General features: G+C 36.5%; 1 protein-coding gene across 3 annotated transcripts; it reads left to right on the top strand.

Moving 5' to 3' along the window:
• The first annotated feature begins 5,527 nt into the window (after window positions 1-5,527).
• Window positions 5,528-17,096, top strand: cherp (calcium homeostasis endoplasmic reticulum protein). Of its 3 annotated transcripts, none has more exons than XM_051909545.1 (19): window positions 5,528-5,742; window positions 6,303-6,476; window positions 6,786-6,821; window positions 7,518-7,681; window positions 9,077-9,214; window positions 9,297-9,448; window positions 10,276-10,387; window positions 10,552-10,632; window positions 11,744-11,957; window positions 12,481-12,644; window positions 12,771-13,209; window positions 13,353-13,594; window positions 13,678-13,811; window positions 13,905-13,991; window positions 14,797-14,943; window positions 15,037-15,153; window positions 15,345-15,439; window positions 15,518-15,703; window positions 16,845-17,096. In XM_051909545.1, the coding sequence occupies exons 1-19, from the start codon at window positions 5,718-5,720 to the stop codon at window positions 16,880-16,882; spliced, it is 2,745 nt and encodes a 914-aa protein (XP_051765505.1). In that variant the 5' UTR covers window positions 5,528-5,717; the 3' UTR covers window positions 16,883-17,096. The 3 variants fall into 3 exon arrangements, with proteins under 3 accessions (XP_051765505.1, XP_051765504.1, XP_051765506.1); XM_051909544.1 differs by having other exon boundaries at window positions 10,543-10,632; XM_051909546.1 differs by lacking the exon at window positions 6,786-6,821 and having other exon boundaries at window positions 10,543-10,632.
• Window positions 17,097-17,156: the final 60 nt, after the last annotated feature.

Genomic DNA, 17,156 nt, shown 5'->3' with positions numbered 1-17,156 from the left:
GGTCCAGATTTTAAATTTGTACACTAGTAACTGCTTAGCAACACTTAAAGCATTCTGAACACTTGCGTAGCAATGTCATGGTATAGTGTTTTACATGTGTAAGCACTACTTTAATGTACTACTAATGTTAAAATCTAGTTTCAGTGAAAACACATTAAACAGATGCCATTAATCTTTGTGGGAATATACACTCCTTACTATCTGTTTTCCTGTTCTAAATGCTATCCACAGTAAAAAAAAAAATATATAACTACTGTGGCTGAACTTTATGGTGATCAAGGTAGGAAGTATTAGCGATTGAGCGGATGGGAACGGAGGGTGGGAAGGCTGCTCATCAAGGTTAATGATGGAGAAAATCCCCCAATTAGAGCTTTTTCCCGCAGGCCAGGATGAGTTCAGTGCGAGGATTAGTGCCCAGGCCGAGACCGAACAGCCACTGACCGCTGCACATCTTGGCACACGGGTGGCTGGGTTGAGGGTAGGCATGCGTTCGGCTGGACTGGCACAAAGGAATCATGGGAAAGCAGCAGTTCATCCACTGCGAAAAGCTTTGTTCGCCAGGCTGAGGGAAATGTGCTGTTTTTCCACGCTCATGCTTTGAATGTGGGTCAGTCTGTTGTGTTTAAGGTCCTTTTTATAATCTCACGTTTGGTTCACATGTTTGAGTGACATATATTATTCTGGTAGGTTAGCCGGGTTACAGTTTTGGCTGGATTCACCGACAAGGCTTAAAGGGTTAGTTCACTCAAAAATGAAAATGATCCCATGATTTTCTTATCCTCAAGCCATCCTAGGCGTATATATCACCATCTTCTTTCAGACAAACAATCGGAGATATATTTAAAAAATATCCTTGCTCCTTGAAGCTTTATAATGGTTGTGAATGGGGGCCACATTTTGAAGCAAAAATAAAATGCATCCATCCATAATCAAAGTGATCCATACGGCTCCAGTGGGTTAATAAAGTCCTTCCATAATTACTTTTATTATGGATGGATGCAGTTTTTTGGCTTCAAAATGTGGCCCCCCATTCCCAACTATTATAAAGCTTTAAGGACTATAAAGCTTTAGACTATAAAGCTTTCAAGGATATATTTAAATATATCTCCGATTGTGTTTGTCTGAAAGAAGATGGTCATATACACCTAGGATGGCTTGAGGGTGAGTAAATCATGGGATAATTTTCATTTTTGGGTGAACTAACCCTTTAAGCCTAGTCTGAGACTAAAATGCATATTGTAGCTGTTTTAACTGAAAGCAACTTGCACTGACATATCTTAAAATATGTCACTGTCATTGTTTTGTCTCAAAATGCACACTGGTAATGTTGCTTTTATAAGGCACATTTATAAAAGCTACTTAAATGTCTTAATTAAACTAAGGCCTAACCTGGCTTAATCTAAGCGCTGTCTGTGAAACCAGGTCTTTATGTTTTAAGTACATTTCAAAGATACACTATGTAACTTTTGGCCCTCTAGTGGTTTACAAAAAAACTGCATGCGGAAGAACACTGCTTTGGTTGTGCTTCGGCTCTGCGTGACTGTGCGGATGAATATGGTTATCCTACAGCTCATAAAACATTCACTACTAAGGACTTAAGAGATATAACCAGTTTAGTTGGAAAAGATCTCAAGCTGACTAGCTTTACCCATTAATAAACATGGTACTTCCTTGAAAATGAATTCCAGCACAGTGCTACAACAACCATAAGAAAATGACCCAACAGATAATGCTTTACATTCAACTCTGTTAGAGAGCTACATATGAAAATGTATCTATTCGATAAATTACCTTACGCACCTGTTGAGTAATAAAAACGGCATCATCATCTTTTTCAACATTTCAAATCCCTCAGTACTCGCCATCTCCGAAAAACCAAGCCAATGTTGATTCTTGTTTTATTACAGCTCTGTCGTATTCTCTTTTTGCCGGCAGACTCTCTTCTGTTCACCGTTTGTTTAAAATGGGCGTTTCCCTGGAGGTTGGAGATTTAGCTGCTGCAAGTCAACCTTTCTTGCTCATTGTGACAACTAACCTCTACCCCTCCCACACCACACACGCGTCAAAGTAGCTGGTGCAACTTTTCTTTATTTACGGACATCCACGGACGAGTGACGTATGTATGCAATTTCCCACAAAAACCATTCCAACAGGTCTAAAATATGAAGACTTATAATAGGCTAAACAAGTTTTGGAAGAAGGACTGAGGGTGTATAAATTGTTAATTTTGAACAAACTCATCACATCTGGTAGCAAGATAAACCAAAGGTTAATCCGTGACCTCAGGTAATAAGATGATTTCCTCTGAGCGATGCACGGTCTTCTCATTTGCATTGCATGTGATATTTACCATCTAACCTACTATAAGACTGATTTAGTTTGAATAAGAATATGGACATTAAAAACATGAACATAATCCAGTGTGATTAGAGATGAACAATATAACGGTCACAATATCAGTACTGGATTATAATATATGACAGTATATTCTAAACTAAAATTCATAACAGTTAACCATCTTTTATAATGTAGAAATTTTGCATTAAAAATTAAGTCTATTTGCTACAATTGGACATTATTATTATTATGCCAAAAATCTCAGTACTGTAATGTGAAAAAGGTATATATTTTTAAATGGAAATACTAAAATGATACAATTATTACACAGTTAAAAATATTAATAAATGTATATTATTGAATTGTATTTATATATTAGCGATGTATTAACAGGTTTTTAAGCTAAATAATAAAAATTATCATTATATATATATATATATATATATATATATATATATATATATATGGGTCATTGACGAATAAGGTTTTTAAAAGTGTAAAAAAACATAATAGAGATATAATTATTTTGAAGATTTATTAAGTGTTAACAATGAGATTGTGGTTTTTATAATCAATTAACACTGCTTTTATCATTTTTTACAATATAGACAAAATTTGTCACCAAAAAAGTCATTTGGTTTAACCAAAATTTCAGTTTTACTGAATGACACTTTTGGTTATACCGAATGATAATATTTTCAAACAATGCTAACAGGCTGATATCTAGCTAGCTAACTAGTTAGCTTGCTAGCTAGATAGCAAAAGGTCAAACAAACATTTTATATTTAGTACAAGTTTTTAAAATATTACAACATTTTCCATGTTTTATAGCGGTTGTACCGAATGACCTGATGTTTCGGGACATGCGTATGAACAAGTGGAAACATAAATTTTTCAAATAATTAAAATAGAGTTAGTTACTTTGCTTTACGACCATGTGGTCACTTGCAGGTGTCTGAATGATGTCACATCCTGTCACATGATACAGACCACATGACTTGATCCAAAATGGTCCCTTTATATTGGTTACTCCGAATGACATCAATGAAATTCATTTTTCCAGACATTCTTTCTCATAACAAAGCAACGACTTCTACACATAATTTTAATACCATTTTGCACTATGTTGATATATGATGTTATGATGTTAAAAAATACATACATTTATTACATTTTTAGATATTTTAATCACAAATGAAATGGCTGTATTGGCCTTTGGATGGTTAAACTGAATGCCCTTTTGACACTTCAAAATCTTTAAAATACCTTTATATGCAGCAAAAGAGAATTAAAACCTTTGGGATTCAACAAAAGAGATCTAGTTGTGCTACCTTACATACTTTGGATGTCATATCTTTGTTTTTTATTATTATTACGGCCTTTGGACAAAAAAAAAAAAAAAAAAATCACCCGTCACGTCATTGACCCATATATATAGTAATTTGATATAATCTGAATAAGAGCTTAATTTTCTACATGCAAAATATAATATCTTTTGGTATTCTGCTTGTTTTCCCTTTAAATTTTTTTGTGAAATTTGACCTGGAAATGTTTCTGTGATTCCCCTTTCATGCTTATTCAGGCAAACTATAATACTGGCCATATCAGAAATGACAAATGTAATTATAATTATTTGTAATCACTGTGAGCTGTAACATAAAAATTCAGAGATATTTTGCTGAGTGATCATATGGCTATCGAGTGAGAACGAGAGGGAAAATCCTGACGTTCTGAATCACAGGACACCCCCACAGAGATACTGTATTCATTAAGAACAATTAAGTCTCTAACGACTAAATTAATTGCATAATCTATTATTTTGCTCCCTCGACACAGCGAAGGCTGAAGTTAACAGGCTGATGGAGATGACGCGTTCCTCGAAGGGGATAATACGGGAAGCGAGCGGAATTAATTGGGTTTGATTAAGAGAGGTTTTCAATGGGACGCGGCTCTTTTCGCATGACATAATTAGAGGTCATGGAGAATGGGTGGGAGGTGGTGGGGTGGATTTGAGAGCTGGCGCCAGTGTTCTTCTCATCAGTGGACGTGAAAAGGGTTTTTTGTCATCCTTTGTAAACATGTGGAGTGCTGATGATTAGTAGGACAGATGGAAATGAATCATTTAGTGACATAATAACCTATATGGGTGATTCTTCAATTAGGGCACTTTTTTCTGTCCCCTAAAGGTGTTACATTATATACAATAGCTTTAAAACTTCTACTGAATCTTGTGTTGAAATGTTAAATTTGCAAGGATAAAATGTATTCAGATTAGAAATTGCACTTTTTCATAAAAATTTTGAACTGTGAAGAAAGGTTGAACTCTATGTTTTGTAAATGTCAGGCTGGGACAAACTGTCACGTGCTTTATATGTGGTAATATAATTGATTAATGTTAATAAAATCCCTTTTAATAAAATGAATTTTAATGTTTTTAATTAGCAGTACAATTACAGCGTTCATTATTTCTGTTTTTTGTTGGGCAAAACTTTTTTTTTTCACTATGTTGTGTTTTACTCCTGATAAATATTCTTTGGTGTAAAAAGCGTAACCGGTCTCACTTTAACAAATCTTTTTCACTTACACAAACACATCTGGGTGAATCAATCAGTGCTAGCATGTCTATAATCTAATCTGTAATCTGCATGAGAGAAAGGCTCCAGATACCACTGGAAACTCCCGCGACTAAAAACACAATATATGCCGTCTTCATTTATAACAAGATTATATATGAAATCATCCCAAAAGTGAAGAGTTCGTCCAGTGTGTTGACAGATTGACCCAGTTATGTAGAGCCACCTGCGGTTCACTACATTGAATAGCTTTAGAATATCTAAACTATCTAAAATTTGTATCTAAATCAACACAAAGATTATGAACTGGGCTTATTTTAACAAAGATACTACGTCCTACATACTATGTTAGGATATATTCGGACATACTACTCATTCGATATAGGCCTACTGTTCCTATAATTTGTTGACTATGGATTTGGGAGGCAGAAAGCGCATTAGCCAAAAGAAACAGGTCTGTAATAACAGATAATTAAGATTACTTACAAAGCCAGTTCATTTGTTGTCACCTACAGAATTCAGTCAGCATCAAATAGTCAAAAACTAAACCTAAGTAACGGCCTCCCGACGGCAGGCGACGCTGTGACGCCACGGCTATTCTGAACGTCGCCAGAGCGCACGCGCATCTCCCGCGCCGGAGGAAGTCGTCAGGATTCGGTTTCCCGTCGCTTCATCTTGTGCTGAAACACAACAAACCCAATGCCGATGGTCGCACCAATTTAAAAACGAGTTATTTTGTTTCGCGCCTCAGCGTCATGTGTTATAAATGAATTCCTGGTCTGATTCTAGCGCGTAATCTTGAGAAAGATGGATATTTCCACGCCACCAGAAGGTAACAGTGCGCGCGCGCGCGCGTGAGTGAGTGAGTGAGTGAGTGAGTGAGTGAACTGCAGCGCGAGCGCGAATGAACTGACATTATTATCAAAACTACACTCATAAACACACACACACTTAACACATAAAATCAGCATTTACCTGCTGGTTAGTTTATATTGACTGACTTGTGTGGGTAGGATGGCAAATGAAGTAGCTAAATCGCTTGGCGTGTTTTGATTTACTAGTTTTGTATGAAGCTTTTACAGTAAGTTAAGTGCCGATGCTGGCCAAGTCAAAATGGCATGTTTACTATAGTAAAACTGTAGACACTTGTTTACTATAGTAAAACTGTAGACATTTGTTTACTATAGTAAAACTGTAGATATGATAGGAAATGAGTGAGAGGTTCATTGTTTGAAAGAGTTCAAAAATTTTAATATTTAAAAATAAATTAAAATAATTATTTACATAATCTTTCCTATTAATTAAAAATGATATTATATAAAATATTCTATTTAAAAAATACATTATTTTGTATATTGTGTTTTATCACTTCTCTCTGATTTTTCCCCTCAGATCAAGAGCTGCGAAATGTCATTGACAAACTGGCCCAGTTTGTCGCCCGAAATGGACCCGAGTTTGAGAAGATGACCATGGAGAAGCAGAAGGACAACCCCAAGTTCTCATTTCTGTTTGGAGGGGAATATTTCGGCTACTACAAATACAAACTGGCCATCGAACAGCAGCAGCGTACGTGAACGAACCGCTGCAGAGAATAAGTCACATTTATTTCTGCTAACCAGTGTCATTTTAGTAGTACTACTATTATATTTTTTATTCATATTTTAAAATAGCTTATTTTCAGTTGTCATTTTAGTTTCAAGTAATGTTTATGTTTCAATGAACAAGTGTTTTAAATAGTTGTAGTTAACGACAACAACCCTGCTACTAACACAGGGCATTTGTGATGGAAATGTACAGCTAGATTTGCCTGTTTAACAGCTGTATTGTGTTTATATATATATATTCGTCTTTAAGGTGTGCTTCTCTTCTTTATAGATTCTGGCAGTCATGATGATGAATATAAAATGGAAGGTATTTATTAGACCGATGATCAGAAATGTTTCATTTTGCCTGGTATTCATGGAGTTCTTCTGCATCATCAGTGCTTGAAATGTTTTTTATATTTCATTTGTCATACTTTAACCTGTATAATGAGTTGAAACAGCTGCAAAACACTTGTGGTGGTGTTTGCCAAGCATTGCTGTTACTGTTTCTCATATGTAGGGATTTGAACCAAGTGTTAAAAGTTAAGCACATAACTTTCTGCACTGTTTTTGCTACATACATGACATATAAAATTGTGCAGCTTGCTTTTACTTTTGTTTAATATTCTGGATAAATCTTAATTCAAACTCTTTGGGTTCTTGGTTTCTTCTCCCTCTCAGTTATTTAAAGTCGATTTAGTATGTCATATCCCCATGCTTTCCTTGGCTTAAAATGTTTTCGTCTTCCGTTTGTTCGAGTTTTTCATGCGACTCTCTCCAGACATGGAAAAATCAGAGGGCAACAAACCAGCATGAGTGATTTTCTGCATGTTTCTCTGATCTGAATGGCTTTGTGCTGGGAACGCCCATTCAAAAGAGAGTCACGCTTCCTTTAGTAGCGCTTCCCAGTGTTCCCGTTCGCCCGCATCCATCAGATTTGGACGTAGTGGCCGATGAGAGGTTTGTCACGGTGTACAGTAGGAGTCATGTTTTTTGCGTCTGCGTGTTCTTGTGATTTTTGCAGTGCTCTGTAAGCCTCCGGGTAAAGAGGTCGCTGATGTTCCCGCGACGATGGCGATGCTCGCGCCTCCGCCGATCCCGCCTACGACACCGTCAGTGGAGGAGCTCGTCCAGCAGAGCCAGTGGAACCTACAGCAGCAGGAGCAACACCTGCTCAGCCTCAGACAGGTATGTGCTAGAAAACACACACATGCGCGTGAATTATGTACCATTAAAAATTTGGGGTTGTGAGAATGGTTAATGTTTTTGAAAGAAGTCTCTTCTACAGTAAAATTGTGAAATATTATTGTAATTTAAAATAGCCGTTTTCTATTTGAATATATTCTAAATTGTAATTTATTCCTGTAATGGTAAAGCTGAATTTTCAGCTTCATTACTCCAGTCTTCAGTGTCACATGATCCTTCAGAAATCATTATTGATATGATATGACATTATTGATATGACAAATATGATGATTTGAATTTGTGTTAGTCTTTTTTGACTCTAAAGCATATTTTATTAGACTCTCCTGTTTTAAATGAGGTTAAAATAAAGATTAAAAAATAAAAATTGGTTTATTTTATTAGTATTTATTAGTATTAATTATAAAGCACATATTAATGATTTATTCTGCATGACCATATTCTACATCCCTTAATCCTGAACTTAACAACTACCTTACTATTAATAAGCAGTAATTATGAGTTTATTGAGGCAAAAGTCGTAGTTAATAGTTCATTTAATATTGAGAGTTGGACTCTAATCTAAAGTGTGACCCAGAATTTTTATAAAATATCAAATTGAAAGATTTTATGTAACTGTTATTGTTGTTTTTTGGTGTTTTGTTTTGTTTGTTTGTAGAGATAATATTAAATTATTATATACAATGAATTGAAATATTGTTATTATGATTATTTAAAGTTTTATTACTCTTGAGTTTGCTATGCATATTGCTTTTTCTGATATGGCTTTAAATGATAAATAAATGAATACATTAATAAATATGGTATTTGCTGCTCAAGAAACATTATCATCAATGATAGAAACAGTTGTGCTGCTTCATATTTCTGCGAAAATCGTGATACATATTTTTCAGGAATGTTTAATAAATAGAAAGTTCAAAGAACAGCATTTATTTGAAACAGAAATATGTTGTAATATTATAAATGTCTTTATTGTCACCTTTGATCAAGTTAATGCATTCTTGCTTGTAAAAAGTATTAATTTCTTTAAAAAAAACAGAAAGGTTTGCGTTTTTGTGTGTACAGACGACATTGTTGTGGAAATGATCCCCGTTCACACGGATCCGCGAAAACGACTAAAAACACTGTATTCTGCTGCCGGGCCAGTAGATGGCGATGTCACTTTGTAATGAAACACTTATGACGTCATTGTTTTCACAAATTCACGTTTTTGTAGTTTACACAGAGGAGATAACGGTATCGTTTTCAAAAACTTGCGCTTTGAAACCCGTTTTCAAAAGATTGCATTTTCAGGCCCCAAACCACCATTGTTGTGTAAATGAACAGCCAAAACACGTGTGTGCAGATGGTGTGGTGTAACTGGTGTGTTTGGGCTTTCAGGAGCAGGTGACGGCCGCCATCTCTCTGGCGATGGAGCAGCAGACGCAGAAGCTGCTGGTGGAGACGCAGCTGGACATGAACGAGTTGGACAACCTCCTTCAGCCCATCATAGACACCTGCACCAAAGACGCCATCTCGGTACGAGCCTGAAATCTCACGCCTTGCTCACCACTGATCCGTCTGTCAGATAAGTTATTTTTGGGTTATTTCTCTGTCTCAGGCTGGAAAGAACTGGATGTTTGGTAACGCTAAGACCCCGCAGCACTGCGAACTGATGGCTTCGCATCTCCGAAACCGCATCACCGCGGACGGGGCGCACTTCGAGCTCCGCCTGCATCTCATCTATCTCACCAACGACGTCCTGCATCACTGGTGAGACGCACAGCTGTGCTATGTCACATTATAATGCATTTGAATAGTATCAATAGCTGCAAAACTGGAATATCGTATAAAACATTTGTGAATAAAGCAGCGTTTCTATCTGAAGTGTTCAAGAAAACAAATAGTCACTTCCTGGGAAATTAGAGCAAAATTTCTGTAATAAAAATGGAAGTTGCTGCGTTTTCCCTGCCGTTTTTTTAATAAGAAATCCCAAAAATGGTTGGAAACATTAACTATTAATACACTATCATAGTATTATAGTATTTATTCATATTTTGAGTTAGTTTTATATTTTCCATTTAACTTTTAGTTGTTTAGTTTGTGTTTTTGTGTTTGTGTATTTTTGTTTTCAATTTTTGTTTTTTAGTTTTTTATTTAGTTATATTCATTTATTTCAATTTTAGTAATTTTAGTACTTCACAAAAAAAAATAGAGATGTTGCCTTAGAAATAAATAATTATAAAATATTTTTATAATAAATAATAAAATATATTTTTATTTTATTTCAGTTAACGTTTATTTTATTTCGATTAAATACATTTTAATAGTTTTAGCTTTAGGTAATGATAACAACGCTAGTCGGGTCATTTTCATTATAAAAACTTAATTATGATGAGTTTGCATAATTTTAATTTAATTTGATGCTTTATTTTTACTTAATCTTTATTTTATGTAGTTCTTTTCTACAAACTAAAAAAGTTTAAAAGAAAATAGCGTTATTATATTCAGTTTTGACATTGGGAAAGCATAAAAATGGAGCGTATGTGTCCTGTACACTCGCTGTGTTTTTATTGTGAAAACTCTTGATTTCTCCACAGTCAGAGGAAAAATCAGAAGGATCTTTTGGCAGCTCTACAGAAGGTCGTGGTTCCCATTTACTGCACCAGCTTCCTGGCTGTAGAGGAAGACAAGCAGCAGAAAATCACACGGGTACGATCGCCACAACATCAGACCCATGTGTTTGTTCACAGATTTCAGCAGAAAGTCATGTGATGTATTTATTGGCCATGAATGACTTTTGGTAGATGTGATGGTGTAAGATGGTGTCAGTTTGACTTCTGATAAAAAGCTGCTTCTGTTTTTAGCTACTGCAGCTCTGGGAGAAGAACGGATACTTTGACGATATCACTATTCAGCAGCTTCAGAGTCCTGCTCTGGGCCTCGGGCAGTATCAGGTACAGTACCACTGACGTACAGCTTTCTTTGTCATATTGAAGCAGATTTTATTTTTCCATTTTCATCTTCATTTTAGTTACATTTTTTTGTAATTTTGTTGTTTTGGTATTTTTAAAAAATGTATGTCTATTTTTTTTTTTTTTGGTTGTTGTTAGTTTTCTATTTTCATTATAATTTTAATTGGTTTTAGTGGTTTTGTTGTTTTTTGTCTTTTTTTTTTTTCTTTTTTTTTAAATCTATATAGTTTTTATTGATATTGCGAATCAGTTATTTTTTATTTTCTGTTTTCATTTTAATTAGTTTTAGTATTTTTGTTGTTTTTGTCATTTTTAAGTTTTTTTTAAAAAAAAAAAGTCAAATATTTTGAATGTTTTTTTGATCATTTCTATTTTCATTATAATTTTAGTTTGTTTTAGTGTTTTTTTTTTGTTTGTTTTTTGTCATTTTTAATAGTTTTTTAGAATATGTCTATAGTTTTTATTGATATTTTAAATAAGCCGTTATTTTATTTTCTGTTTTAATTTTAATTTTAGTTAGAATAATTTTTTTTTTTTTTTTTTTTTTTTTGTGGTCATTTTTAATAGTTTTTTTTTAATGTCTAGTTTTTATTGCCATTTTGAATCGGTTGTTATTTTATTATATTATTGTTATTTATTAGTTAGTTATAGTGTTTTGTCATTTTTAATAGTTTTTTTTATGTCTATATATTTTTGTTTATAGTTTGAATCAGTTGTTATTTTTGTTTTCTGTTTTCTTTTTAATTTTAGTTAGCTTTAGTAATTTTGTTGTGTGCTTTTGTCGTTTTGAATAGTTTTTGTTTTTTGAAATGTCTAGTTTTTATTGATATTTTGAATCAGGTTTTATTTTAATTTAAATTAATAAAGTTTTCAGTTTTAGTTTTTTAGTACATCAAGTAAAAGTAAATGAAAATGAAAAATGTTTCTTTGGCAACTAGCTGAAATAATTACGTTTTTTAGATTTTATTTCAGTTAAAGTTTAATTTCAAGTTATGAAAATGTTTTTTTATGATTTCATAAACAGCTCATCCTGTCAAACATAGATGGCATGTTCAGGATGTTTCTCATCCCGTCTCTGTTGTGTCTCCTCCAGGCGTCTCTCATCACGGAGTACGCGCAGGTGGTGCAACCCATCCAGGTGGCCTTCCAGCAGCAGATCCAGGCGCTGAAAACCCAGCACGAGGAGTTTGTGACCAATCTGAAGCAGCAGCAGACGGCGGCCGTAGCAGCAGCAGCGGCTGCTGTCGGTCAGCTGACTCCTGCCGACACCGAAGTGAAGAGCCAAGCGCCCATGAGTTCTCAGCCTGGTAAACGGATATTTGACGTCATCATGTTTTTACAATATTTTGATCATATAAAGGCGGCCTTGGTGAGCAGACGAGACTTCTTTCAAAAACATAAAGAAAAAAATGTATGAAGCTTTTAACCGGCACTTTATTTGCTCGTGTCACTTTCACATCGTGTGTATTATTTGTGGATTTGCTCTGATGATTTTATGGGTGGTCATTTGAAAACTTCAGACATCATTCCTGACTTTTTATATTCTAAGCCGTTTGTGATGTCATACTTTGAGTGCTTTGTTTTTGACATTCGGAAAATGATGCAGCATTCCCGGCCTCTGACATCATTCTGAATTTGACTTGTCATGTTCTACACAAAGTGTTGCCATTTTTTTTATGACGTCTAAAAAAAAATATATATCATTTTCTGATATCGTTCTTGACTCACTGTGATGAATTATGATGTTATTTTTGACTTGATGTGATGTTGTTCATGCTGTTATGTGCTTTTGATTAATTGTGATGTCATTCTTTTCCGTGATGTCATCAGGAGAACTGAAGCCTCCATTGGCCGGTCCTCCACCTGCTGATTACGAAGGCGCTCAGAACCGACCCTCAGACTCGAACCCCTCAGCGTCACCGGACATTCCTTCCTCTAAACCCGGCTGGTTCGAGTCACAGCACAACATGCCGTCATGGAACCCACAACAGCCTGTGAGTGACTAAAACTCTTTAAAATATATAGCAAAATCTCCAACAATAGACACTTCTTTTTCGCCGCGATATATCGTCATACCGCCCATCCATAAGCATTAATATATGCAATGTCTCTGCCTCCAGCCGCCATTCGACCCCACTCAAGTCCCGCCCCCCTGCCCGCCCTGGAACAGCCATGAGGGCATGTGGAACGAGCAGCGGGACCCCAACTGGAGCGGCCCTCGGGACGGCGGCCCCGGAGGCCCCTGGAGCGGCCAGAATGAGCCCCCGCCCTCCTGGAGCGGCCAGTTCGACCAGCCGCCGTGGAGCAACCAGCCGGACCAGCCGCCGCCGTGGGGTCAAAGGGAGCCTCCGTTCCGCATGCAGCGTCCGCCACATTTCCGCGGCCCGTTCCCTCCCCACCAGCAGCCACCGCCGTTCAACCAGCCGCCACCGCCGCCTCACAACTTTGGACGCTTCCCGCCCCGCTTCATGCAGGACGAGTTTCCTCCCCGGCACCACTTTGAACGGCCACCATATCCGCCCCACCATTTCGACTATCCGCAGGGAGACTTCCCAGGAGGTGAGACTCAACTTTTCTATTCAGAAAACTACTAGAAATAATAGGAATTATAAATTTTGATTCTAAGGAGGATTTTAAGTAGGCCTCAACTTTTCAGGTGATTCTTTGCTTTGTTACACATTATGATGTTTTTCTCATTTCAGAGATCGGCCCGCCTCCCCATCACCACCCGAACCAGAGGATTCCCCCTCCAGGAATGTCTGATCCTCCTCCGTGGGGTGGAAACCAGCATCCTGAATTCGGACCGCCTCCTCATGGCTTTAACGGTCAGGCACCGCACATGCGACGGCAGAACCCCGCTCACGTCAGTCAGGACGACCCCAGCCTGGTCCCCAACGTGCCCTACTTTGACCTGCCGGCGGGACTCATGGCGCCGCTTGTTAAGGTTATTTCACGTTTGATGCCAGATGGGAAAGTTGAATTTAGTTAGTTCTTTTCCTAAACATTATTCTTTCTTTTTAATAATAGCTTGAAGATCACGACTATAAGCCTCTGGACCCCAAAGACATCCGTCTGCCGCCGCCGATGCCCCCTAGTGACCGTCTGCTGGCCGCAGTGGAGGCGTTTTACAGCCCGCCATCTCACGACAGGCCCAGAAACAGGTGACGCAAACACAACTGCTTTATTTTTTTTTTTTGGTCGTTTTCATTTATTACTTCAATTAAATTGACATGAAAACTATCATTTTTTTACAGTGAGGGTTGGGAACAGAACGGTCTGTACGAGTTCTTCCGGGCCAAAATGAGAGCGAGGCGGAAAAAGGAACAAGACAAACGCAACAGGTGGGACATAAATGAACTGATTCAATCTATTCTGTGCATATACCAGTGTTATCGTTGACAAAAACTAAAACTAATAAAAACATTCATTAATTGAATTTAAAAAAAATTTAAAAAACCTAATAAAAATTACAGGAACACACAACAGTGTTAATAAAACTAAAATTAAAATGAAAGCTGAAAAAATAAAAATGAATTCAAAATACTACAATAGAAAACCAAATTACTAAAAAAACAAACAAAAAATAAAAACGCATCAAAATTAGTTAATAAAAAAATGAATATAAACTAAATATAAATTAAAAAACCTAATAAAGAAAAAAAAACTGCAATTAAAGTAGTAAAATTAAAAATTTAAATGAAAGCTGAAAATATAAAAATAAAACCTGATTCAAAATGTTTATAAATGGTATAATAGTATAAAAAATTACTAAAACTGAATTAAAAATAAACTAAATAAATATTTAAAAAAAACCTTGTAAAAATGACAAAACAACAATATTAGTAAAACTAAAATTAAAATGAAAACTTATAAAAATAAAACTTAAATCAAAATATTTATTCTATAATAGTTTACTAAAATTACTGAAAATTATATAAAAACAAACTTAAATATAAATATAATAAAATTTAATAAAAATGATAAAACAACAATATTAGTAAAACTAATACTAAATTAAAATGAAAACTGAAAATGTAAAAATAAAACCTAATTCAAAATATAATAGTAAATAAATACTAAAATATCACTGTAATTCACATGACCTAAACAATTTTTTAAATTTTATCTATTTATTTATTTTGGCAGCACCCGAGGAAGTCCCTCCCGCAGTCGGTCGCGCAGCCGAGGACGATCCACCTCGCGCTCCAGCTCCAGGTCTTCCAAATCCTCTCGCTCCAGATCCCGATCCAGATCCCGTTCCCGTTCTCGCTCCTACTCCAGATCTCGCTCCGGGTATTGTGAAAATATCTGCTTTGACATTTAAACCATTTCCCCCCCCCAGTTACAAAAAGTTGTTGAAACTGTTTTTACAACTTTCTCCTGTAGGAGCAGGAGTCGCTCCAGATCCAGGTCCAGAAGCCGCTCCCGCTCCAGATCTCGCTCCAGGTCACGATCTCCAGACAAGCGTCGCCAGGCCGCGAAATCCCGCAGTCCGACGCCACCGTAAGTGGATCTATTTTTGTTACCCAAATCCAGTTCGCATTTGATCCTGTGTATCAAAACTTTTTTCACAGTTAATGTGGTATGGTTATTACTGTGAGGATTAATTATTGTCTGCAATTACGTTTTGTGTTTTTTGCTTAATTCAAAAAGCATTTAGCATGTCTTTGACATGAAATCGTGTCTCTCCGCAGCTCCACGTCTGGGTTGGGTTCAGGTCCTGCCGCGTTACCCGTCGACCTCAGGCTGGGCGAAGAAAACAAGGGCCATCAGATGCTCATGAAGATGGGTAAGTGATCCAGAAGGCTGCATATGAACCAATCCCTTTGCTGATCCAGCGCTAAATATTGTCCCGTTCATCCTGCAGGCTGGAGCGGATCAGGAGGTCTTGGTGCTAAAGAACAGGGCATTCAAGATCCCATCAAAGGAGGAGACATCCGGGACAAGTGGGACCAGTATAAAGGAGTGGGAGTCCCGCTGGATGACCCATATGTGAACTACAGGAGAAACAAAAGCTACAATTTTGTCGCAAGGATGAAAGCACGCGAAAAAGGTATTTGTGTTTTAAGGTGGATTATGCTTTTTTACATCTTCATCTTTCTTTAGTGTGTAATGTTGCTGTTTGAGAATGAAAAATTATCCAAAGCACAAAGTCCCTCCAGCAGGAGTTATTCTCTATATCAGTGTCACTGTTTCTGAACTCTCTGAAATCCCTCCACTGTAGTCTTGAGTTTTCTTCCGGGAACGAACACGCCACAATATTCCTCATTTAAATAATTAATATGCAGAATAAAGGGGCGGAGCTTGGTTGAGGTAGTTAGTAATGTGATTAAACTCGCGGTTATGGTAAGGGTTTTTTCCAAGGCTAGCGTATTTCTCCAATTGTTTTCAATGGCAACGTCGTGTTTTTAACAGCAGGAGCACTCAGCGTTTTTTACCGGTCACCTCAAGTTGAAGAATGTTCAACTTTGGGTAAAATGCAGTGCTCATCACTGTCATTTGACACTTGATATTCAACAATGTTTTTGATCTGCCTGCATTGACACCATTGTATGCGAACTGAACTGAGCTCGACGATGACATCACTGTTTTCTCCAGTGCTGATATATAGATAAATTGAATCAATACTGAATTTAAGCTGGTCAATGACACCATTTTCTTTAAGAGCTGCTGTGTAGCCAAAATTATTTACCAAAATTTTTTTCAAAATCTGCATTGTAAAAAGCGCTATATAAATAAAGGTGACTTGACTTTGTACCCAGCCATCCAATCACAGTGGAGGGGCGGGACAAATGCAACACTGACCAACTGCCACATTCTGCTTGTACAGCATCAACAGATGACAACAAGCATACTAATGGAACAAAATAATTTGAAGCAAGAGCCAGAGCAAATACTTTACATTGTATCAATATTTTACACAGAAACAGTACAGAAACTATCTGTGAAATGAGATACTAGTAACACTTCCGTGGGTATTGATATATTTCGTATCATAGCAAGCATAGCATCTCAACTGGGGAAAAAAAGTGATCACAGCTAAGCGTTTTCAGCGCTTTGGTGGACACACGGCCTCAGGGTTAGGGGTTTCATTAACTATTAACCCTAAGTATTAAACTTTGCACACTTGTATATGTTTTATGTTTTATAATTATGACCAGATATGAATGTGTTTGTGTCTTTTTCGTCCTCAGTAAGCAGAGACCCACAGGAGCCCTCCAGCACTGAGTGATCATCGTCACACATGGTGTTTTTTACTGTAGATGTCATAAAGCTGTTTTTCACATTTGTTTGGACGTTTTATCTCGCCCTCAGTTCATTTTTTTTGTAGTAAAATGTATCAAAGCATCATATTGTAACTCAAAGAAATGTCAGCATCATTGCAACCCTTTCATTTGATTAATCTGAGACTGTGTACAAGCAAAATAAAGACATTTTAAAAAAGGCACAGTGTGTATGTAAACATTTAACTCATGCATGAATCCTTATGCCTTGATTAATGTGAA

The sequence above is a fragment of the Ctenopharyngodon idella genome, chromosome 10 (genome assembly GCF_019924925.1).
Source record: "Ctenopharyngodon idella isolate HZGC_01 chromosome 10, HZGC01, whole genome shotgun sequence".
Lineage (NCBI taxonomy): Eukaryota > Metazoa > Chordata > Actinopteri > Cypriniformes > Xenocyprididae > Ctenopharyngodon > Ctenopharyngodon idella.
This window is presented reverse-complemented; position numbering and strand designations above follow the sequence as displayed.

Coding starts and splice junctions, on each gene's coding strand:
- cherp (XM_051909544.1), top strand. CDS start 5,718: ATGGATATTTCCACGCCACCAGAAG. Junction 10,633..11,743: donor TGGGCCTCGGGCAGTATCAG/GTACAGTACCAC, acceptor TGTCTCCTCCAG/GCGTCTCTCATCACGGAGTA. Junction 15,704..16,844: donor GATGAAAGCACGCGAAAAAG/GTATTTGTGTTT, acceptor TTTCGTCCTCAG/TAAGCAGAGACCCACAGGAG.